Raw genomic sequence first — 25679 nt, 5'->3', positions numbered from 1 at the left:
CTAAAACTAGAAAAAGTCAGAAACTTAAAAGTACCTGACATTCCCAACAAAAGGTCTTTTACTCCTTCATTTATTTGTTGGCTTTATTTTACATGTTTAAATTACGTACCACTAAATGTATGTATAGAAAAGGAGTATAGTTAAGGAATTTGTTTATATGCATGTGTGCATAAGCCTTTATCTCATTAGGGCTTTCAATTTTAACATACTTGTAATAAAGCAGAACTCATTCAAGCTTGGATACTGGCAGGCATTAAGTTTAAGTTGCCATAACAGTTCTGCTCTTTCGAGTAGTAAGGGGACTGGTCCACCTCTTATGTCTAAGAACAAAATTCTGCCAATGCACAGTGAAAAGGTCTGTGGGTCATGTGATGTCATTGTTCACTGTTTTCTTGCTTCCAGCTTCTCTAGCTTTCTGCTAGTGCCCTGTAGATGCTCGTGCACGTGAAGAAACAGTCACAGAGTCCAGGCATTTTTGGCAGGAATTTCAAACAACTACGTTTTCTCCATTCTAAAGAAGCATAAAAAGTGCACAAGCAGCCTCCACAGTGAAAAAAAACATGAACTGCCCTTTTCTAAAAATGTTGGGAAAGTAAGATTTCCCCCATAAATCAATAATTTACATCCCTTAAATTAGGTTAAGTATTAAAATTAGAGCATTTAGTCAATGTAAAAGCACTTAATGTTAATATATTACACTAAGAAATGCAGATTTTAAGTAAAAGCACTTAATGTTAATATATTACACTAAGAAATGCAGATTTTAAGTAAATATATATATATATATATATATATATATATATACACTAAGAAATGCAGATTTTAAGTAAATATATATATATATATATATATATATATATATATATATATATATATATATATATATATATATATATATCATGACATGAACATCTTTCAAAAATGTCAAGAATCTCCTAAGGGCACTTTTGCTGTAAAGCATCTCCTAAGGGCACTTTTGCTGTGGGGATTCCATACAGTGTAATCATAATACAGTAAACTCTAAAGTGTAACCCCACCACTAACACACATGAATGCTTTACTTTGGAAATCATTAATTAATAGTAAGATAGCATAACTTTTGTATCCCAAATGAATATATAATGAAGTTAACTGCATCCCGGTTATAGTAAACATATGGTATGAAAAAAAAATATATATATATATATACAAGTAAATAAATAAATAAATAAATATATATATATATATATATATATATATATATATATATATATATATATATATATATATATATATATAGCTAGATAGATATACACATACATACATAGATATATGCCTATGCAAAATAAAAACCTTTGCTTTGTGTATGTATTCCAATAAACTATGTAAAAAAAAAAGAACTTTACCTTTGATTTGTGTATATATATTCCCATAAAAAACATTAAGAGTTCTGCAAGAAAGTATTTAGTATTATTTGATAGCAATCCTATTTGTCTTTTAATGTTTTATTTGCAGACAATATTATTGAGCTACTATCTCTTACAGACATTGCAAACAAAACCAAGAAACAACTATTATTAGTCTGCATATTGATAAGGCGTTTGATTCCCTTAGTTGGTCATACTTACAAGAAATCTTTAAAGAATTTAACTTTACTTTAGATTTCACTAAACTAATATTAAATATTTATAGTGACTCTAAAGCATTTGTTAAGATTGGTTCATGTCTATCATCCCCAGTAAAAATTTGTAAGGGAACTAGACAAGGTTGCCCTCTATCCCCATTATTTTTTGCTTTATCAGTGGAACCTTTTGCTTCATTTATTAGAAATAACCCAAATAATCAAAGAGTTCAAGTTAATGAGGGATACTGTCCAAATGTTTAGCTTTTTGCTGACAATATTCTACTAACATCCAGTGACATAGAATGATCTTTACAACATATCATAAATGCCATAACTCTATTTGGAAAAACCAAACCACTTTCAATCAATAAGAAAATAAATAACAATTTGCAAAAATACAATAAATTCAACTGGGAAAATGATAAGACAGAATATCTAGAAATAAGTATTAAGCATAAGTGGAATGAGACTTTTAAATTTAACTTCACTAAACTGGTAGTTATAATCAGTGACTTGACTAAAAAGTGGAACAAAATGTTTTTCACCATGGAAGCCATATTTACATTAATAAAAATGATTATTTTGCCCAAGATTTTATTTTACATACAATCATTGATTTTGCCTCCTCCTAAGAAATTCTTTAAACAAACAGATACCCTATTACAAACTTTTCTTTGGTTCCCAAATAAACCAAGAATAGCTTGTAAATGGCATGTTAGAGCCTGGGACAGTAATGGGATTGGCTTTCCCAACACAGAATTATATTCCAAATCTATTACTATTAACATACTACTACACTGGATTTCATCCACATACACCTCTAGCTGGAAACAACTACATGAAATACATGTAACCTCCACTGAGAACTCAGAAATCCAGTTTACGGAAACCTTTGGAAATAACAAAATATTTTGGATACTCCGTGAATATTACCTATATAATAAGAAATTTAGCCACTTCTCACATGGTACAAACCAAATATTTTATATTTTCAAAAATATAAATTGATAATTATAGTTTAAAGAACACCTTTTTCATTACATTTCCCATAGCTTACACACCAGATTGCCTAGATACCTTCAATATCAATAAGATGCAGTATCTTAAACAAAATATTCTAAAGTTTTGGCACCAGTTTAAAGACAATAAGAACTTCCAACCAATGAACTTTCTCTTAGCCAGATATAATATCTGTCAAGATAATTGTCTCTGTATTCAATCTTTAAGACAGTTTGTTGAAAATAAAGTGAGTGTGTCAATAAATCTGGAAACTGATATTATACCAAGATTGATACAACTATTCATATGGTGTAGATTGATGAACACTGAACATAAATTAAGCAAATCACCTGTATATAAAATCCCGCGAGAAGACTTGATTACTTTTGACCCAGCTTTTTGGAATTACTCCATAAAGATTAATGGTGAGCCTTTATCTAATGATAATAAGAAACAGTTATTAAATTCAGTAAAAAACACTTCATCTTTATATTGGAGACTATATACCAGGAGATTTATTCATAGAATCTTTTACACTCCACACAGAATTGACCTTATAACAAAGAGTAAGTGGTGGTGGTGCTGCAGTAGCGTTGTGCCTCACAGCAAGATGCTGTCCGGTTCGATTCTCAGCTAGAGCGTCTTCTGCGTGGAGACATGCGTGAATGGGTGTACCTTCGTTGAAGGTTGTGTGTCAGGGCTGGCAACTCGGCACGTAAAAATCAACTGCCAATCATTAGCGGACTGGAGTTCCGCTGTGGCGACCCCTAACCGGGAAAAGCCGAAAGGCACAACAAAAATGAAAGCAAATGCTGGAGGTGTGGTGATATTCTTGAAGCCAACTGGGTTCATATGTTCATCGAATGCAGAACTCTCACAGAGTATTGGAGTGATTTTAGACACTTCACAAATGCCCTGTGGTCTGATAACTGTCAGATTACTAGCTCTTTGATATATTCAATTTTCCTCCCCAAAGTGTAATTCCTAGACATCAGTTACCTGTTCGTTGGGTAATTCTAGCTATTGCTCGAAAAATAATTACATTGAACTGGAAAAATAAGCAAGATCTTATGTTTACTGAGTTTATTTTAATAGCAAAATCTGTATGTAAAAAAGAAATGCAAACTATTTATCAGAGATCATCAAATGTAACACACAAAAGACTATCTTGGCAAAAATTGGAAAGATTGTTAGATAAATAGTGATTACCTTTCTTGGATAAAACAAATGTTTATCATGGATGTTTGTATATAGTGTAAATAGTTATTGTTTTATATTGTTTATGTGTAATACTTTTATGTTCATGTTTATTAACAAAATTTAATAAAAATATTTTTTGAAAAAAAAAAAAACACAAAAGGTTTGTGGGTTGCATATCTATAATTGTATGGCCTGTGCAAGGGTGATCTCTGAAACACTGTCATATGCACTGGCTTTTATATGACTAACTGAATCCTACACAACTGGATAACTCACAACAAACACCATATGATACTATGCTTCTGGACTTTCACAAATACTTCTCATCATTTACTGGCAATTTGCCTGATTGATGATAAACAAATATGGAATTAAGGGCCCTTTACCAGTGTATGTAAATTATTATGCAACTCCCCACATGTAAGCATGAACCGGTTTATGTCCTCTGCATTTTAACTAAAGCGGAAAACCTATCAAGGATGCCCACTCTCTTCCATGTTCTTTACATTAGCAGTGAAGACTTTAGTGGTACAGCTAAGTGGCACTTTGAGCTGAAAGACAGTTTTTTTTCCAATAATGCTTGGTTCTACAACACTCTGCTATGACATTAGTTGAGATAATATTGGGCATCTTCCTGCCTCAGCGAGGCCTGTATTAGAGAACAAAATTATCAACAATAAGGTTTAACTGACCAAAATATCTATCTGAGCATTCTACTAATGACAACGAAGCGGAGACCACTAGGTTTGGCCTGGCACCCTTGCATAGCGACCTGTACAATTTAACACTGTGAAGAAAAGAACTATTCCTGCCATTTTTAATTAAGTTAGTCCATAGAAAGAACTATTCCTGCCATTTTCAATTGTCAGCCCATAGAAAGAACTACTTCCACCATTTTTAATTAAGTTAGCCCACTTAAGATGATGCTCCCATTTTTGCTCTAGCTTCCATTTACAGGGTTGTCTTGACGGCCAAAATGTTGCAGTGGGTTTTACATACAATGTACAACTCCATGATGAATAAGAGGAAATTATGTGCTGTTGACAAAGCAGTGCTAATTTTCCTGAATTTCCATTGTTAAATACAGGCAGCATTCTTATTAAGGAGGAATTTCAAGCTAATCTGTATGCAGATGTAGACATTTCTCACACAAATATTCAGGAAAAAAAACTGCATCCCCTCATGATATGAAATCTGTCAGAAATGACAGTAAGATCTTGACCTAGACTTGAGGAAGGCATAAGCCCAGAAAAGATAAGGTATGCTAGGGAGATCGCGGAACTCTTGAAGATGTCCAGACAGACTACAGCCTAGCCTTTCAGTCTAAGTGTCAATCTCAGGAAGTGTTTCTGCACAGATCTGCATTAAGTAGTGTCTTGTAAGTTTAAAGTTTGTCATTGCTTGAAAATAAATCTGAACCCTACTATGTTGTATTATTAAAGCAGTTCTTACAGCTAAACTCCATCTTTTTCAAACATGCACTTCATCAAATTCTCACAAGAGACCACCAAAAGACACTGGTTACACAAATATACACATGGGTCTTCTCCATCCAAGTGTCGAAAATGTTTAAATGTTTCCTTTCACCAGCCCCTCACTCAAAAAAGGAATACTTGCAAATCTAAAAAAACTGACTACCACATCCAAGACATACATTTTATAATGCTCTGACAGCTTGGAGGAAGAGAATGACATGCTCCTTTGATGGCAATCGCTCATTTAATATCATTAAATAAATGCCAAAATCCCTTCTGTAGCTTAAAATAACAGAATCATTTGATCTTTACTAGCACTGTTCATACCCAAATAACCAACATGCAAACAGGATACTGTTCTGCCCTGTAACACAAATACTTTGGGGTTAAAAAGGAAGGAAGGAAGACACTGTGGATGCACCTAGACCTCGATTCCCACCTCTGGATGACATACATTTTTTGCTACTGGTTAAGCACACCTCCATCAACATGTTTTCCCAAAACTATTAGATTGGATTAGACACTCCTCACTAACTCTTTTTGTGATTATTTTCAGATTAAGCAATTCTCTGAAAGGCAACTCCAACACAGAAATGGCACGTCATAATTACTGGCTCTCTAAAGCAACAGTATGTGCAAGCCAACAGGTGCTGGTATGCCTTTTCGCAATGACTGGAAACAGCAGGAGAGGGCATATCATATGTACTCATAGCATTTCGTTTAAAACAGATGTGTAGTAATAGTGTACATTCTTAGGCTGGTAATGCTCGTTTTTGGCAGAATGATGGTACACAGGACAACTGTTATCAATTGTTCAGTGGGGGAAATTCTTTAGATGGAGTAATGTTCTAGATACTTTTCACATACTTTCTCTTTTACAGTTACTTAATAATTTGATAGCAAACCTTTATTAAAAGTCACACACTAAAACGGATTTCTTTCTGAATAAAGTGGTAAATTTGGGATTTATAGGATATGGTTATCTGCTTCTCAGCTTAGTTAGCACAAGTTGTTTTCACCAAAGGAAAGTCCAATAACCATCTCATTTAACTGAATATAACACTCTTGTGTATTTCAAACAAATTTTGCTTTGCGACATGGTAACTGCTTGTTGCTCACAGATAATGAACTTTACTTAGTATATACCAAGACATTATGTTTTTGAGGGATGCAAGGATTTAACTAACAAGGAAACCTCATTCCCACAAAAGGACATACACAGTGGGCATCACATATTCTAAAACAGTCTACACTAACCCACTACATAATGTCTTACACTGTGGGTGTAAAAAGTTATTGCCAACGCCTCCCAGATCCATGAAGAACTAGGTCTCAGTAAAAATTTACCACCACATCACCTTATGATACTTCCAACAAAGAGTAACCAGGATTTAAATAATTTCAGATCCAGTATGCCAGACTACTCTACAAATAAAAATGTTTTAGTGATCGATGACTCTATTATTAAGCACTCAATCTGTCTTCTCTGGACAAAGACAGGGTGATGGAGGATGGTCTTTCAGATGCCAAAATCTCTGACATCTCAGGAGACCTTATGGTACTTTCACCTGGCAAATATGACTATGTGGGAGCGAATGACTTGGCATACAAAGCTCTGACGGATATGCAGAGAGGCATTTCAGCACGCTCCATGCAAATCACAAATGCAGGGAAGATTCTGGTCCTGACAGGAATTCTTCCTTCCTTCCTAAGAATGATGACCAAGTACAAAGACAAGATAAGTAGCATCAACAATTGGCTAAATATTTGGTACCAGATCCAATATGTGTCGAGATGAGATGCTAAACAGTTCTACATGCTCTGCCACGAACAGCCTGCAGCTCTTGTTCCAAGCCTTCAACATACTGGCTAAGGCTTTGCTGCACCCATAGTGCTTTTTTAGTCACAGTCCAGCTGATGGACATGCCAACATAACTGCTTTTTTAGTCACAGTTCAGCTGATGGACATCGCAACATAACTAACATATCAAATCCAAAACAGGATCACATTAAGGTGGCTCTGCTCAATTCCAGATGTCTCAACAAGAATTTCCCAACATTGCTCTTACATTTGAAGCACCTCCATGTTTCAGTAAATATTGAAACTTGTTTTAAATGTTAAGAAAGCACTCTGTCCATAGCTAGGTTTTGCAACTACTATTTCTTCAGTGGTAGCTGTGATGGTATTGTTGGGGGCCATATCACCTCTAGGCAGATTCCCAGGGACCCACAAACACAGCTATCACTTTATAGACTGTTACAGGACACCCTATATGTCTCTTGATAGTCATGTAAGGTTCTTAAACATAAATCAGTGAACTACCTATAAACAAAACTAATTATTTTGGGAGACTTAACTACCCATGAACCTATACCTCAAATGTAGGATATATCCATAAGTTCTTTCTTTCATAAACAAAAGCTCCCTGGAACAGATTATAAAACCCGCTAGAGAACCTAATATTCTTGACTTTGTCCTTACAAATATAATTTTTTTCATGCACTCTTCCCCTGGAAAAGGCGAGAGGAGATCCCTATAGGTGAGGAACCCTGACGTTTGGATAGGTTACGGCAAATGGGGAAAAGTCAATCATGGAGAACAGAGGACAGTTATGTATTACAAGCAGCAAGGAGCCCGACCAAAGAGATGGAATTATCTGCAGAAGGACGCCAATGTATACGGAGTGAAATAACATTTAATTTGCAGGATTTTTTTCCCCCACAAGTAAGTGGTATAAGTGATGGCTTAATGAATAATATGGGTAAGCATGAAATCCTTTGCAATGAAAGCGATGGCTGGCTTGGGGCTGAAGAGCAGGGGAACAGTATTTTTAGTTCTAGTTTTGGCGTGATTTATTCATGTGAACTGCAGCAGGTTCGGGACATTGTTCCTGGGGTTCCCTTGACCTGTATTCAAGATAAAGTGACTGTAAAAAGTGTCGGTAACGGGCTTGGCTATTGTGAAGAGTTAAATAGGAATGACAGTGGTTTTATGATTAGGCAAAATGTGCCCATGACTGAGTTAAAATCAAGGGATTCAAAAGTTCCCTGTTCTGAGCAAACTCATGATGTTGATGTTAATAGGGATATATAAACCTTATGAATAGTATTTCTAGTTTTAATGTTTTTTCTTCAAGCGAACTGCAACAAGTTCGGGACAATGTTTCTTTGGTTCCCTTGACTCGTGTTCAAGGTGAAGTGACTGTTCAAAGTGTTGGTAATGGGCTTGGTCATTGTGATGTATTAAATAGGAAAGATAATGGTTTTGCGATAGGGCAAAATGCGTTCTTGACTGAGTTAAAAACAGGGGAATTTAGAAGTTCCCCGTTTTGAGCAAACACATGTTACAGATATTAATAGTGATATGGATTTCATGAATTTAAGTGTTTATTCATATGAACATAATGATGGGGCTGATATGTTTGTGCAAACCTGCAATGACAAGGGTATAAATAATGAATTTTTTAATGGCAATACTGATGGTGGGGATTTGGTTGATTCTAATCAGTTATGCTGATATTATTGGTGAGGACACTATGTGCTCTGAGCTGAATGTTGAACATTTAAATGCGTTAAGAAATCCTGTGGTAGTCACAAATAGTTTAGGTGATTATAAAATTTATAATTATTGAAAAACAGTATGTACTACGGAGCAGGGGGATTGTTTATCAAAGCGACTTACTTTTGTCCCAGGTAGAAAAGGTGATTTGGTATGCCAATTGATTGATTTAAAAATGTTTATTAGAAAAATGAATTTGAAATTATGTTTTTTGAACTCAAGCCAAGAAAAACAAACATTAGTAAAACTGAGTAAATTCAATCCGCCTATGAACCAAATTATAGCAAGTTTTGAAAGGGCCTGTGAATTGAATATTAGGACTTTTTATAAAAACTTTGATTATGACAGGAAAAAGGTATGTTAATATGTCAGATGATGAAATTAGGGCATTAAAGTGAAATAATAAATAATCGTGAAATACGTATTATGAAGCCTGACAAGGGCAATGGTGTGGTGATTGTGGATAAAAACGATTATGTTCATACTATGTTGAGCATGTTAGAAGATGATTCTTAGGAGAACAGTAGTTTAAATCAAATAAATATAGCGCACATGAAGTTAGATTTATTGACAGAAGATATGCTGTTTCAAGGACAGATTGCGGAGACTTGATTATAAATTTCTTAATAATCCCAATCCTGTGGTTAGTAGTATTTTCGGAATCCCTAAAATACATAAAGGGCTTGATAATGTAAAATTTAGGCCAACTGTGGATGGGAAGCAAAGTAAAACTTGCTTTATTAGTAAGAATTTGGGCCATCATTTACAGAAAGGTATTAAAAAATTTGGCTACACAACTAAGGATTCCTGGGACTTTTTGGATGAATTAAACAATATTATTATCACAGAAAAAACTATTTTGTTAACCGTGGATGTATGCAATTTATTTGAAGTGGGACTTGTTTGGTTTGAAGCGCAGTTATTAAAAACTGGGATATACGAACAAGATGAAATTAATGTTTTTGTCACTTTAATGGAAGCAGTGCTAGTTAATTTTTTTGCAGTTTGAGGGGTACTATTATAAGCAAAAGACAGGCATCGCTATGGGTGCCGCATGTGCTCCAATATATGCCAATTATACAATGGCATATTGGGAACAGGGATTTGTATTTAATAGCCTTTTTCAGGTACATATACAAAATATACTAGATTCTTGGATGATATTTTTGTGGTATGGAGTGGATGGGTTAATGAAATGGAAGCCTTTTTGAAATACATTAATAGTACTGTACCTTTTTTGAAGTTTACCCATGAATTTAGTTCTGACAGGATTACATATCTGGATGTTAATATAGTAGTGGACAAAGAGGAAAAAAGTTAATTTCTACCATACATAGAAAAAATACATTTTCAAATTCCTATTTAGATTTTAGTAGTTGGCACCCTCACCACCAGAAGTCTATAATAAAGGGGCAGATGGTGAGGGCAGCCAGGATGGTTAATCGAGAACAGGAATTTTATAGGGAACTGGATTTTATGGTTGATATGTTCATCAAAAGAGGTGATCCTAAAACCTTATGTGGGGAAGTGAGAGATAAGGTAGTACGGAAAAGGACACAGGGAATATATAGTCCCATACTGAATTTTAAAAGATTAGCACATGATGATATAAGGATGGGAGAGAATGTAAATTCTAAGGATGGTGAAAAGAATAGAGATGTGATGCGTCTTATAGTGACCTATAATATGGAGGCAGAATGGTTAGCACAAATGATGTTTAAAAATTGGAACATTTTAAAATTAGATAGAGAAGTAGAAAAAAGAATGGGGGGGGTCTCCTTAAAATAGCATATAGAAGGGGTAGGCCCTTCAAAGAAATTCTGCAGCACGGACAAGGTAGTAAATTGGGTGTTGCAAATAGACCCATTGGCAATTTTAAATGTGGGAGATGTAAAACCTATAGGTTTATATTGGAAACGGAGCCCAGTTTTAGGATCAATATGTACAACATTTTTGTTAATGGTCATTTTTACTGTCAGATAAATGTAGCATATACAGCTAAGTGTGATCTATGCCGGGCATTTTATGTAGGGAAAACGTCAATATGGTTTAGGGAAAGAATTAAGGAACACATATTGGATATACAGCATTCCAAAAGTACTAACACTTTGGCGAGACATGTGTGTGAATTTCCTGGACATCAATTTAAGTTTTGTGTAATACAAGTGAGATTTGACACACAAGGTAGAACATTAGATGTACATTTGGATATAGATCAACTTAAATGGCAGTTCAGATTGGATGCAAACCATTTTCCGGGTATTAATGATGCCATCAGTATAGCACCCGTTTTAAAACTAAAACATATTTTAGGTAGATGATTTTTAAAGAATTTAATAATATTTTATTTTTATTCATATATTAAATATGTTTTTTTATATATTATTATGATATATTTAACAAGGTTATTTATATATATTTTTCACAAAAATTAACTAAAATTAAGTGAGTTTTATTTGATTGTGATCATTAATGTTTGCAGATGTTGCACAAAGGATCTAAATTTATATATATATATATATATATATATATATATATATATATATATATATATATATATATATATATATAGATATGTATTCAAATGTTTTTTGACATTTTATTCAAGGGGGGCTATGTCAAAATGAGCTATTTCTCTTTTAAGTTCTTGTATTGGGATTAATTGGTGGTTTAAATGTATTATTTCTATTGGTTTATTATTCATTAGGGTGGGTATTTAAACAGATGAATGAGTTAGTTCTTTGTTCTGAAGAAGTCTTCTGTGCAGACGAAACCTAGGTCAACGTGGTATTCTGTTTTCCATTGAATAAAGTGGCTTTACTGGATTGGAGACTGTATCCCAGCATGTTCTTTTGGATAACTAACAAATCAAATCCAAAACAGGATCACATTAAGGTGGCTCGGCTCAATTCCAGATGTTTCAACAACAAATTTCCCAACATTGAGGCCCTCTTACATTTGAAGCACCTCCATGTTTCAGTAATTACTGAAACTTGTTTTAAATGTTAAGAAATCACTCTGTCCATAGCTAGGTTTTGCAACTACTATGTCTTCAGTGGTAGCTGTGATGGCATTGTTGGGGGCCATATCACCTCTAGACAGATTCCCAGGGACCCACAAATACAGCTATCACTTTTTAGACTGTTACAGGACACCCTCTATGTCTCTTGATAGTCATGTAAGTTTCTTAAACATAAATCAGTGAACTACCTTTAAACAAAACTTTAATTATTTGGGGAGACTTAACTACCCGTGAACCTATACCCAAATGTAGGATATATCCATAAATTCTTTGTTTCATAAACAAAAGCTCCCTGGAACAGATTATAAAACCCGCTAGAGAACCTAATATTCTTGACTTGGTCCTTACAAATATAATTTTTTCATGCACTCCTCCCCTGGAAAATCCTTCCCTGGATAAGTCTGTTTATAAACTAGTCATCTTAATGATTAAAACCTCTAAACCTGACAGCAGCAATATGACTGACAGTGATTAAAAAAAATTGTACAAATCTCACCAAATTCTATGATAAAGTTTCAAGATTCACTTATTCTAACGTAATGTCAGACTTCACCTCAGCACGGAACTACACATAAGAGTTAAATGCCCACTTAGATAAATACATACATCCAATAGTACATATCAGATCTAAATAGAAATGTAAAATTTAAAATGAAACCCCCTCGCTGGTCCACCAGTGTAAACTTTACAATATGAAAAAAAAACTCTCAAATCACAGATGACATTAGAAAATTGACTAAAAGTTAAAAACAATATTAGGACTTTAAAGGCAGTCCACAAGCTTGAGTTAGCATATGAAGCTAAGGACAACAACAAATCTTTCTTTCATTATGTGTTATGAAAGAAAGCAATTTCACCCAACAATGCTCAGAACTTATTCAAGATGGCACCACTAACTCTGCCCCAGTATACATTGCAAATATACCAGCTAACAAATTCAGTCCCAACTTCACTCTGAACATGATGAGTCAAACCCTACATATCCCCGACTCCCTTAGGCCCCCCCATCAGCACCACCAAAGTTAATGTACTAAAGATACTCTCATAGGCTAAAAATACTTCCTGCATGGGACATGATAATATACTTGGCTGTTTAATAAAAATACCACCATGCAAGTACTTGTGGAGCACTCAATCTATTTAACCTGAGTTTAGCTACTGACATTCTTTGCATAGAAGTGATGATGCAACTTCACAACAGTGGCCACATCACTGATTCTGGGAATTACAGGCCTATCAACCTGATGAGTCTCATATACAAAGCCATGGAGCACATTGTAACTAACCTGATTAACTACTGCATTAAAAATCTCTTCAGGCTAGAGCTGCAGCAGTTTGGCCTTATCAAGGGTAGATCCTTTCTACTGAATCTGGTTAATGTTAACGTCTTTGGAAGAGTAACACAAGCTACTGACAGCAGCCATGCTGTACACACAATACACCTTGACCTGGCCAAGGACTTTGGCACAACACTAGGACAGACAGGGGTCTTTTTATAATGCACTGACCGTACTATGTAGTAACATGGACAGTAAACTGGCTGAAGGACAGAACCCATACAGTGTGGGTAGCAGATGCTTCATCAAAGAGCATGAAGGCAACCAATGGTGTTCTGTGTTGGGAATTTTGTTTAGCATTTAATTTTTGGATTTCCAGACTATCAACCAAGACATCTAGCTAACAAGGTTTGTAGATGACTGCAAATTGTGAGTAGGGTTACTACCAGTCCCACTTTGCGAGGGACAGTCCCTCTCTGGGCGATTGTGTCCTGACCAAAAATATTAAAAATAGCAAATGTCCTGAGATTGTAGGACATAATTATGTTCCATATGTAATGTAATAGTTGCATAAAATAGTTATTTCTGTATCTAAAATGCCTACATGTTACAAGAAACAGTATAAGCAACTAAACTGCTACTTAAGCTTTTATTTAGGCAAAAAAGTAAAGTCCTATCCTTTGTACTGACCGCGGGTTTGTGTCAGCCTGTAAAATTTGATGTGTGTCCCGAAAACATCCCACTATGGCCATTTGAAAAGGTGGCAACCTTAATTGTGAGTCATTGTCAAGCAGCCGTTTGATATCCAAAGCAGTGCGAAAGAATACTGATGTGCTACTAATGAGCTTAAATTAAATCCGAACGAGTGCAATATTATTCTGCTTGGTAAATTATCCATCCTTCCAGCATATGGCATCAATGCCCTACTTTAAAATGAGAATGTAGTTAGATATCTTGGTACTTCGTTAAAAATCCCTTCTCCTATGATTGTCATGTAACAACATAAGTCAGGAAGCATTTCTACTTCGCACAGATGATCGACAATGAGATACGTTCCAGATCCAAATGTGTCACTGTCTCATTATATTCAACACTGATTATACCAATTATTGAATACAATGTCCCCTCTGGAATATACCCTACTAGTCTTTTCTAATAACTAGTAAGACCCCAGAGGCTCCTAACTAAGGAGATTGCCTGTTTAATAACCCTAAGCTACCAGAAAAGACTGGAAACACTGTCCCTTTACTTGTATCCTCTAGTCTTCTGAATCACCAAAAATGGAATAGTCCACAAGGGATCTAAATCTCCACAACCAAGTAAATAAAACAATGTAGAGAGAGGGGTTTGTTACACAACACCTTTCCCACCTCTGGAATTGACTTTTACTCCAAATTAAGCAGTGTAACACATTATATGCCTTAAACCAGGAACTGGATGTTTCATAGGTTCATAGGTAGGTACTAGGCTATCGGCCCTGGGGCCTATAAAAGCCCAGCCAAAAAGGTACCCTGGTTTTTGCCACCCAAGAAAATTATTTTCCTATGCCACTGTCGAACAGAGCCACAGAGGTGATCCCCGGGGTGAATTTCATATTTCCCATGCAATCATCAAGATTTTTCTTGAAGAGTGCTAATGAGGAGCTTTGTTTGATATAGACAGGTAGTTTATTCCAGAGTATGGGAAGTCTCTGGGACAGGAATCTAGCCCTCCGGCATGTTCTGTTTATTGTGGTGACAAGGTTTAGGTCCCTAGAGCATGTAGCTCGGAGGGACTGGGATTTCTTTAAGTGCAGCAAGTCCAACAGCTCTGGGTTTGACATAGCTTTGTATGTTAGGCAGAGATCACCTCGGAGTAGGCGATATGCGACGGAGTAAAGCTGGAGTTTTTTGAGACTGTCTGCGTAGGGCATCTGTTTGAGGCCAGTAATCCTCTTTGTGAGGTATTCACAAATTCAGCCCTGGCCTGACTGCTCTGACACTCCTTGACAAAGGAGATTCAGTGTGATGGTGGGTACTGGCAGGTATAAATGGTCACAAAAGCTAATTGCCTTGTAATTCATATTATCTGACTATACCTTACAGTAAAGCCTTGATAAATACAGTTTTGCAATAAATAAAGAAATTGTATTTGTCTATAACTGCTATGCTATAGTATTTTCAGCCACTGCTCAAAAGCTGTGTACATAAAAATCAGAGACAGCTTAATTTAAGCAGCAAAGTTTATGATGGGAGATGGCTTTATATTAAATACATAGTCCTTCACTCAAAACTCATCAAAAGGTTTAAGAATGAGATCAATGAAGTATGCAAGAAAGGGAGTTTTCACCTTAAACAGACATCCAAAGATCTCAAAGTTAGTTTAGAAAACTGTGTCATTCATTTATTTATTTATTGTACTCAATGAGTTTGTTTTGACATGTTGGGAAATTAATTTTGTTGTTTTTCTAGCACCTCAATTCTCAGTATGTTTATTTCAAATTGTTGTGAGTTGACAAGGTTTGCCTTGATGGAAAGCCAAATGAACAGAAAAAAATTAAGAAAAAAAAAACAAGAGCAATTACATTACTGTACATAACTTAGACTGCTGGGAAGTTATTAATGTTTCTTATGTCAGTTGCAAACCCAAGATTTCACTTTCATTATGAAAGACATGAAATAGCAAAAATTAAAAGTGGACTTACTGATAGAACTCCATTAGCTTTGCGTTTTCCATGTTCTGAGGTGTCACCTGACACGGATTCCTCTGTGGTCGCCAAACAGTCTGTGTCATCACTTCTCTCATCTAGAACCTCTACTTCTGTTTTGATTTCCAAGTTAGTATCAGACACTGCTGAGTGGATTTCTGTAACACCAGTTTTAGTGCACTCAAGATTTTCTTCCATCTCTTTCAGAATTTCTGATGAGTTGCTGTTAATTTGTTGAATGAGTTTTTGTTCCTTGTCATGGAGAAACTGGTGTAGTTTTACAAACTCTTCTGCAAAGTATTTTTCCAAATTAACAGCATGTTCCTAGGAAACAAGTAAGAACAAGGTAACTTGCTACACATTATGATACCACAATACCAGTATGTCCATTTATTTACCTTGCATACCAGAATGAGTAAAGTTAAGCTCCCTGAAACAGAGACAAAACTGGTGACATGGTTAAGGGGAGGGTTTCTCTTAATGGTTGAGGTATTTACCTCACAGATACAAGATAAAGGGTTTGATTCTGACATCTAGTTATTGGCTAGGATTATAAAAGTCTGCAGACTGGTAGCCTAGTATTTACCTATGAACCCAGGAACTATGAACGTAACTATGCCCATCAGTGTAGCTGGAAATTAGAAATGTGAAGCCACCATAATACTCTCTGGAGGAGTGAGAATGGAGAGTCAAGTACATAACTGACCCTTAGTGTATATCAAGAATTAGTGTAATGTAACATCTGTGTGTTCAGAGTGCGGTGAAGCTGGATCCGAAAAAAAAGGTCAAGTCCCACACTGTTCATATGTATCTAAGCAAGCATGACTTCTATTGACTCTAATGATTAAACTGGTTTCTAGGAATTATGGTGAGCAAGAGGCCATATTCCTAGAAGGAAGAAGTTTTCTGCTGCAAAGTAAAATGTGGGCAAAATCCCCTAGGCAGACCTGCATCTGTTCATTATACAGAAGTTGGGAGGCTAGGCCATATCCAGGGTCATGACAGTAGAGGAATATGACACCAATTAGGTTATGCCAGCATACACAATGGGCCAGATTTCATAAGAGTTTGTGTTAAAGTAAGTTACTTACTCAGATCTGGTCTTTTGGAATCTGGTCCCCAGTGTAGGCCTGCTTATAGATAGGTCTTACAAAAGTCACACACTCACTCTGAGAGCAAGTCTTTTGGAATCCAATCCCCAGTGTAAGCCTGCTTATAAATAGGCCTTACACTAAAGTAAGTTACTTACACTGAGAACAAGTCTTTCGGAATCAGGGCAGACTTATACCAGGCTAAGTCACTTACACTGACAGCAAGTCTTTTGAAATCTGGTCCCTATTGTAAGCCTGTTTATAGATATGGCCTACACCAAAGTAAGTTGCTTGCAATGAGAGCAAGTCCTTTGGAATCAGACCCAATAGGTTAAGAAGAGCTGCCAAATACAAAGCTTAACTTTACAATGTGAAAATCGGTGAATGCAAACACTGCAACACTTGTGCAGTGATTTAGTCCCAGCATCCAATAAGAAAGTACAGTTGTGCAAAATCTTAGCATAACAGTAGAAGAACTTCTCTTCGCTGTTGCAGTATTCTTTACACAAGGGTTCTCCTTCCAAGGAAAGCCCAACATCTGGGCAGTACTCCAAAGCCTTTAGTTCTTATAGGCATTGTATGTCACATGTATGCTCCCCACACAAGGAGTAGAGCATAAAGGTGACGTACAAACACGCACACTCAGAACTGAAAAATGCCCCAGAAGGAGAAAGCCCACACAGGCAAGGAAAACATGCACATTCAGAAGGAGAAAGGGGAAGAAGAGCTCATGACTAGAAGGGCAAGACAAGGAAAAGGCTGGAGATAGAATAGTGCGGGGTAGTTGGGAGGGGGTGAATACTGCAACAGTGAAAAGGACATCTACTCCTATGGTAGGATTTTATGCAACTACACTATGTCCTTCCATATCACTACTGAAACATTCTTTATCTAAGGGAGAGTAGAGGAGCTCAGGAGGAAGGTACAAAAGAACCACCTACAAACCCATGCAGCATAACCCTGGCAAAGTCTGCCCTGGCCCTGGTAATAACATCCAACTTGTAATGCTTAGTAAAAGTATGAATAGAGGACCAAGTAGCAACCTCGGGTATGGAAATGGTATCCAGACTATTGAAAAAAAAAAGCACCAGAGGAGGCAAATGCCCTAGAAGATTGCATCTTTACTGATGAGGAAATATATTTTCCATGCAAAGAATAACAAAAAGAAATGTCCTTATAAATCCAGGAGAAGATGGTTTGCTTAGAAATAGCCAAACCCAAAGACCTGAGATGAAAGGAAAAAAAAACTGCTCAGATTTGTGAATATCTTTGGTTTTATCCAAATACTGAGCTGTCTATGCAAATCCAAGGTGTGAAGAACCTTCTCAATGACAGAATGCAGAGAAGAAAAAAATGTAAGGAAGATGAATTGAATGATTAGGGGATGGCTCATTTACCACCTTGGGCATATAAGTCATCATACTATGAAACTCCCTGTTCTGTGGAAAATTAAAACTGAAAATTAAAAGTTCAGACAATCTCTTGGCTGGGGTGAGAGCTGAAATAAGAACAGTAGTGTATAAGAAAGCTGAAGAAAAAGGCTCAAAAGGAGCCCGATTCAAATTTTCAAGTACAAACTTGGGTCCCAGGAAGGAGGGCTTCCTGGGAGGCCTGATATGAAGGATGCTTTTAAAAAATACAATTGCTTGACCGCAAACCTAGAGGCCAGAGGAGGAGTCAAGGGCAGACAAGTAAAATTGCTGACAGGTGAGCTTTGACAAAAGAATATGCCAATCCAGCATGGAGCAGCTCACACAAATAAGAGAGAACCAGAGGAGGCTTCCACAGATAGGGGATCCTGATGGTGACAAAGGCACCAGACAGAAAATCTCTTCCATTTGGACATATATGATTTACTGGTAGTGGGTTTCCTGCCTACTGCATAACCCAAAGCATTTCCTCAGAAAAAAAATTGCCTAAAAGGGATCTACTGCAGCACAGGTTAAAGCTGCATTCTCCAAGGCCAAGAATACAGCTTCCATGGGACCCGACAATATCCCTGGATGTGTTCTACATGAATTATAAAGTGAACTGGTACCACATCTGTGTGCCCTGTTCAATCACAGCCTCACCTCAGGCTTTGTCCGTACTGAATGGTGCATTGCAACAGTCATCCCTCTCCATAAAGGGGAGTGACTACAAACCCTAGGAATTATCTCCCCATTAGCCTGACAAGTCTGATATGTAAGGCTATGGAGTGCATCATCATGGACCTAATTAACAAGGATACTGGGGAATCTCCAAACTCTAGATCCCATGCAATATGGTTTTGTGAAAGGTAGATCATGTCTGCTCAACCTGGTTGACTTCTTTGAGTCAGTCACCAGATCTGTGGATGAGGGCAAGGCAGTTCATACAGCCTACCTCAATCTGGCCAAGGCCTTCAATACCATTCCCCACTCAGGAATCATTGATAAACTCACCAAACTAGGCATCAACCCCTTTATCACTAGGTGGGTTGCAAACTGGCTCACAGATAGAAACCACAGTGTGAATGTAGTGGACTCCAAGTCAGACTGCAGACCAGTCATGAGTGGAGTCCCACAGGGATTGGTCCTGGGTCATCTCCTGTTTTTTATATACTTCTCAGAAGTTCAGGCCAAAACGGAGGGAATCTGGCTGACCAAGTTCACAGACTACAAGCTGGGAGCCATTATTAACTCCCCAAGTGATGTAGACATAGGAAAGGTATTAGCTATGAACCTGTGAACCTTAAGAAATTCCCTGGACATGACAGCCACCAGAGGAATCCAATTTCCTGGTCCTCTTGACTGGAGTGGAAGACCAGGGAGGAGTAGGCCAAAAGTCCCACTGAGGAGGCTTCAAGGCCATCAAGACATTAAATAAACCCTGAGTGAAATCCTGCCATTCACACTGTGGATCCCTAACAGAGGGAATATGTTTTGTTTTTTGCTTCTTTTTCTGTGGAACATCCACACAAAACTCCCTTAGAGGGTCAGATCCCTGATGAGATGGAATAATGGAAATAAGAATATTCTCCCTAACTTAGATCTGAGAAATCCTCCTCGGTCCTTCAAATATAAATCAGCAGAGGTTTCCCCTCAACATCAGGTACAGATTTGTGAAAAGCTTCCAGGGACATGCAAAAAACCGGATCCATGCTGACCTCCAAAAGGGCTGTAGCGGAGGACTCTGAAACAACCACTGTATGATCCTCCAAGCTATCATCAGCCTCAAGAGAGACATACAGAGGAGGCTGGACAGCAGTCAGATCAGACCTAACTTTTTTATCCTTCTTCTTGGCAGACAGCTAGGGATGGCAGGATTCCACCATAGCACCCTGAACCAGCAACTTCAGATGGTTGTTCTCCAGGTACATGGACAAAAATAAGAGATGACTAGGGTCTTAGGCACAAACATCTAGCAGATGGAGCACTGCTTATGATCATGGGAAGCACCCAAACAGAAGAGACAGTTGCTGTTAAAGACTTTATGGGGAATCTGCTTCCTACACTGACACATTCCCCTTCTGGGTGGCATGACCACAACAATCATAATAACAAAAAAAAAAAAAAAAAAAAAAAAAAAAATCCTGGCCACTTACATCAAAGCATAACTTGTTACCAACACAGCAGAAAGGCATTTATACCAATGTTCAACAATGGCATTCAGACTGGCAGCAAAGAAGTTCTGAGAGAGTGTGCCCGTACAGCACCTTTTTGCCCTACACCTTGTGTGGGCAGCATACTTGTAATGTACAATGCCTATAATAACTAAAGGCTTTGGTATACTGGCCGCATGTTGGGCTACCCTTGGTAGGAGATCCCTTAGGTAAAGGAAAGGACATCTTGTAGTGTAACTGTAATTACATATCCTGCAATGGGTCAGTGTTAGGTGTGGCTCTGAAATTCAGGAATACACATCACGTGGGTCTGTAATCTTGGGAAACGTGAGTGATGAAAAATGCGTCATGTTGACCTATGGAATTAAGAGAATAAACAAGATACAAACTGACTTGTGGAATTGTGGTGGTGACCCTATGAAGCTACTGAGAATATCTTGGATACAAAATTACCTGTATGCATCTATGACAATGGATACAATATGGCACATGCACATATCAGTGTGTGTGTGTGTGTGTGTGTGTGTGTGTGTATGGGGTTGGTAAACAGATTGCTGATACTGAATTAGTTGTGTGACCTTACAGGCTAGGGAATACACTGCAGAAAAATACAGCCTTATTAGGGTATGCAAAGTTAGGGAACAAATCTGTGAAACAGAATGCCTCTCGTGGGTCTATGTTACTGGAGAACAAATGTAAGAAAAGGAATAGTGAATGTGAGGTTGTGGTGAATTGAAATACATCTTTGAAACAGAATGCCATGTGATTCTTTGAGGATGGTGAATAAAACTTAGTTACAGAATATCTTACATGGCGCTGTATCTTACAAGTATAAATGATATAACTAAATATAAATATCTCACATGGCTCTGTGGTGCTAGAGAACAGACACAAGATACACATAGATGTGTGATCCGATAGGGCTGAGAAACAGATCTCTGACACAGAATGACTTGTGTGACCCTGTCATGTTGGGTAATACACCACAGATGCAGAATACTTTGTGTCTATGGTGTTAAGAGGATAGATCTATTATACAAAATGGTACATCTCATCATATGAGGCTACTAATGTAAGAATAAAACTTTTCTTCTATGTGAATGGTTTGTGTCTATGGTGTTAAGAGGATAGATCTATTATACAAAATGGTACATCTCATCATATGAGGCTACTAATGTAAAAATAAAACTTTTCTTCTATGTGTTGAGGATATGAACTCTACACCCAGGTATCATCATCATCATCAATAAAGCACCCTTTGAAGGTTGATTCACTAGTTAGGGATCTGAGAACACATGTAGAAAGTAACTTAGCCTTTGTCTAATGTGTGCCCAAGGTAATAAGGAAATCCCTCTGTGCTGCTCAACTTGTAAAAAGGGTGTGGCATCTAGGTCCAGAGAGGTCATTATAACACTTACATGACACCAGTCAGGCCCATCATAGAGTATAATGCCCCCTTCGAAATTTACTTGACCACACACATTCAGCAACTGGAATGTCCACAAAGGTTCTTTACAAAAAGAATACAGGGAGTAAACACAGTGTTCTATGCTAATTGCTTCAAAGCCATGTCTCTTTACTCAGTATCATGCAGCTTTATGAGAGGTGATCTTTGTCTGGCATACAAAGTCATTCCTGGACCCTGTTTTGATGAATCTTGCATATTTGAAAAAACAAACAGCATCAGACAGAACTACTAGTTTAAAATACTAAAATTTTGCTTGCAACATACACAGGACATGCTGGAGAGACTGATTCGTTTCTCAGATAATTCTTGTTCCCTGGAACAGGCTCACCATCCATGAGAAGCACCATTTCTACCTATCCCTATTGAAGTGCAACTTGGACCAATGAATGGGTATTCGGAAATTCATGAATGGGTAATCGGAAATTCACCTCTGGTCTAACTCCTATGTCTCTGATGGATAGACAGAGGCAGTCAGTAAGTCACCCCTGTAAAACAAATGCGTTTATTTATTTAATTGGCATTTGTTTACTGGTAAAGTCCACTGGCCCAAGGTGAGCCCATTTTCAGTGGACGCCCGGGAAAAAAAGCTCCAAGGTAACAAAAAGAGTTATAAAAGTTTCAAAATTCATACAAGATCAAGAAAAATCATCTAGAAGAAGTTATAACAATATTTACATAAAACATTGTAGAAAATAAAGCTAATAAGACATTATACTAACAGCAAAATTAAGCATACTCATAGTACAGACAATATTAACATGACAATACTTAGACAAAACAAAATAGTTCAATGATATACAGTTATAAGCACCAAGGAATGCATGTTGATCAAGGATAAACAATAAAAAAGTGTATGGAGAGAGACATCAGAAGAGTACTGTGTGAAATATAGGGGGGGGGGAGAAAGGAGGAGGAAAAGAGGATGGGGATGGAAAAGTATGTAGTACAGACAGAAAGGAATAGGAGAGAAGAAAGAATGAAGAAGGAAAGTGAAAGGTGGGAGAGAAAATAGGAAAAGTGGTTTGGGAGTTAAGAGAAAGCAAGAGGAGGAATTGAGGTGGTTAAAAAATTGTTAGGAATTATCAAGGAAAAGGGCTAGAGCAGGAACTAGATAAAAGCAGATTTAGGTTCAGGTAATAGAATTAAGTAATGGCAGAGGAAGGAAATGAACAGTTACATATCCAATTGGAAAGGAGAGGTTGTACAATGCAGTTTTGAAGTTAGAAGAGCTTTTTTTAAGTGGATAGATTTAGGTAGGTTGTTCCATACTCTGGCAATATTCCAAGAGTATATATCAAATATAAATCACATTTGTCTTGCGTGGCTAGGCTTTTAAGGGCCCAGGTGGTCATTAACCATTGTTCATAGGCTATCAGGTCCCTCACGAGGTTAGTATTAAACTGACCCAGCTTTCCCCTTGGACTAAAGCAGCTAGGACTTGTAGTTAATTTAAGCAAAACCAAAGGCTTGTCTTTTGGAACTCAACAGTGTGGCAGCACAGTTAACTATGACTAGTACATCTTAGAACTAGATAAACAACCTTAATAAACTGTCAGTGCATACAATAATTAGGGAATTCAGCTTGACCCCTTCTTTACATAATCTACGCATATGCAGAAACTGGAAAAAATTCTGGAATCCATAATACCTGGTACAGTTCTGCCAATGTACTGACCAATACTGCGAGGCATTCAATGGTAGGGAACATATTAGCAATAATGGATGCTGCTTATGCACGTAACCTACAGACTTCAGTCCCCACAACATAAAGTGTACAAGTTCATTACTGGGTCACTTTAAAGACAGCATCACTAACGCAGTATTCATAATAGAAAATATTTATTAATGTTCAGCAGTATTACAGTCAAAGCAATGCAATACAATACTGTCAGAATCAACAGTATACTGAACTACTACAAACCTTATCACATATATCATTTGAATCAGCACAACATTACACCATGATGTCCTCTTTTTTTACCCCGCATATCAGATTGACCCCATTAATTGGACATTTCCATCATAACAGGTGCTACTCATAGACACTTTGCCAATCCCGACTGGAAATAACACATGTAGCACACTAACATCTTATTTAACCAATATTAAGAATAACCATTTTAAAAGAAGAATTTTCCAGTTCATTCAGCACAGATAACCATATAAATGAGTCACACAGTGCAGCTGTAATACATAAGTTACTTAACAAAAAAAATCTATACTTCAGCTAGCAGAAGGCATACCTCTCAAATGTCCCAGATATTGCCCTTTGCAATTTATTTATTTTTTTTTTAACAATTTTATTGATTTTGGTTATAATGAAAACAGTCACAGACCTATACGAGACATTTTGCATTATAAGTTTACAAATTGATAACATGTATTTATAACATTTAAATATGAATATAATATTAACAAAACCAAACTAAAGTATGCACATAGACATCCAGTATTTATACATTAGCATACACTGTAATCTTCATTTTGTAGCTTATTCTCATGAATGACAAGGAAAGTCAATTACCTTTATACAATATGATCATTTTTTTCCAACATATTTTGTATGTTAACCCATAAATTATGTTCATATGAATTTATAGATGTTCTAGAGGTTATGGTTCTTATCTGTAAATGGCTGACTTCTTTCAATAAATTAGTAAACTCAGAGAATGTAGCAGGATATTTTGAGATCCAATTTTTTGTTATGATCTTTCTAGCCCGTGCAAAAATAGACCATAGAAATGAGTATTTAGTTTTCCTTACACATTGTGGAACAGGTGTATTAAACATGATTAAAGACTTATTCAATATGAAATTAGTGGTTGTAAAAAAATCATTTACATTACTCTAAAAGATATTTAAGGTTGGACAGTCAAAGAACATTGTCGCCTCACAGTAAGACGCTGTCCAGTTCAATTCTCAGCTAGAGCGTCTTCTGCGTGGAGACATGCGTGAATGGGTGTACCTTCGTTGAAGGTTGTGCATCAGGGCTGGTAACTCAGCACGTAAAAATCAACTACCAATCATTAGCGGACTGGAGTTTCGCTATGGCGACCCCTAACCGGGAAAAGCTGAAAGACACAACAACAACAACAACAGTCAAAGAACATATGTGCCCAGTTAATGTCTACACTAGAGTTGCATTTATTACAGATTTCTGTTTTTTATTGATTTTGTCCATTATTTGTGGTATATAAAAGGATATATTCATGAATCTCCAGATGTACATCTTCCATTTGAGAGAAAAGGATCTTTTCCCAGCTGATTGTAACATGTTAACCTTATCTTGCTCACTTGGGGGATTATTAGTAATTAAACTATAATAGTTCCAGTAGTTATGTGTGCAAGAAAATGTTTCTTCTCTCAAAAGTCTATAAATAAAGGAGAGACTGCCTGAATATGTATGCTGGTGTAATAATGTTGATTGAAGAAATTGTAACAATACCTTGGTGTCATGTTTGCTGGTTGGTGAAGCTAATTTCAGTTTATTATCAAGATATAGTACGAGTGTTTGTATATCTAACCATAAGGAATTATCTAGTCTATATTCCTGTATAAAATTACTGAACTAGTCTTGTATTCAGAGGTTAGCTGGAATCAGTATTTGAGTTCATTGTTTTTAAGTAAAATAATTTTATTAATATCGGAGATAACAAAAGTCTCTTGTGTGACTGCTATAAATAATCTTTATATTTAATATGTTTATATATAAAATT

At 36.6% G+C, this 25679-nt stretch overlaps 1 protein-coding gene across 2 annotated transcripts in view; it reads right to left on the bottom strand.

Moving 5' to 3' along the window:
• Nucleotides 1-25679, bottom strand: part of LOC122813928 (zinc finger protein 92 homolog) — a 317066-nt gene that overhangs the window by 78812 nt on the left and 212575 nt on the right. For both annotated transcript variants that reach the window (XM_044086475.1, XM_044086474.1), the window contains one exon: nt 15819-16145. In XM_044086475.1, coding sequence (XP_043942410.1) covers nt 15819-16145 — 327 coding nt within the window. The remainder of the gene's footprint in view (nt 1-15818; nt 16146-25679) is intronic.

Source organism: Protopterus annectens, chromosome 10.part0, assembly GCF_019279795.1.
Source record: "Protopterus annectens isolate FY-2018-M chromosome 10.part0, PAN1.0, whole genome shotgun sequence".
Lineage (NCBI taxonomy): Eukaryota > Metazoa > Chordata > Ceratodontiformes > Protopteridae > Protopterus > Protopterus annectens.
Note: the sequence above shows the minus strand (reverse complement) of the source record. Positions and strands in the feature narration are given on the sequence as shown.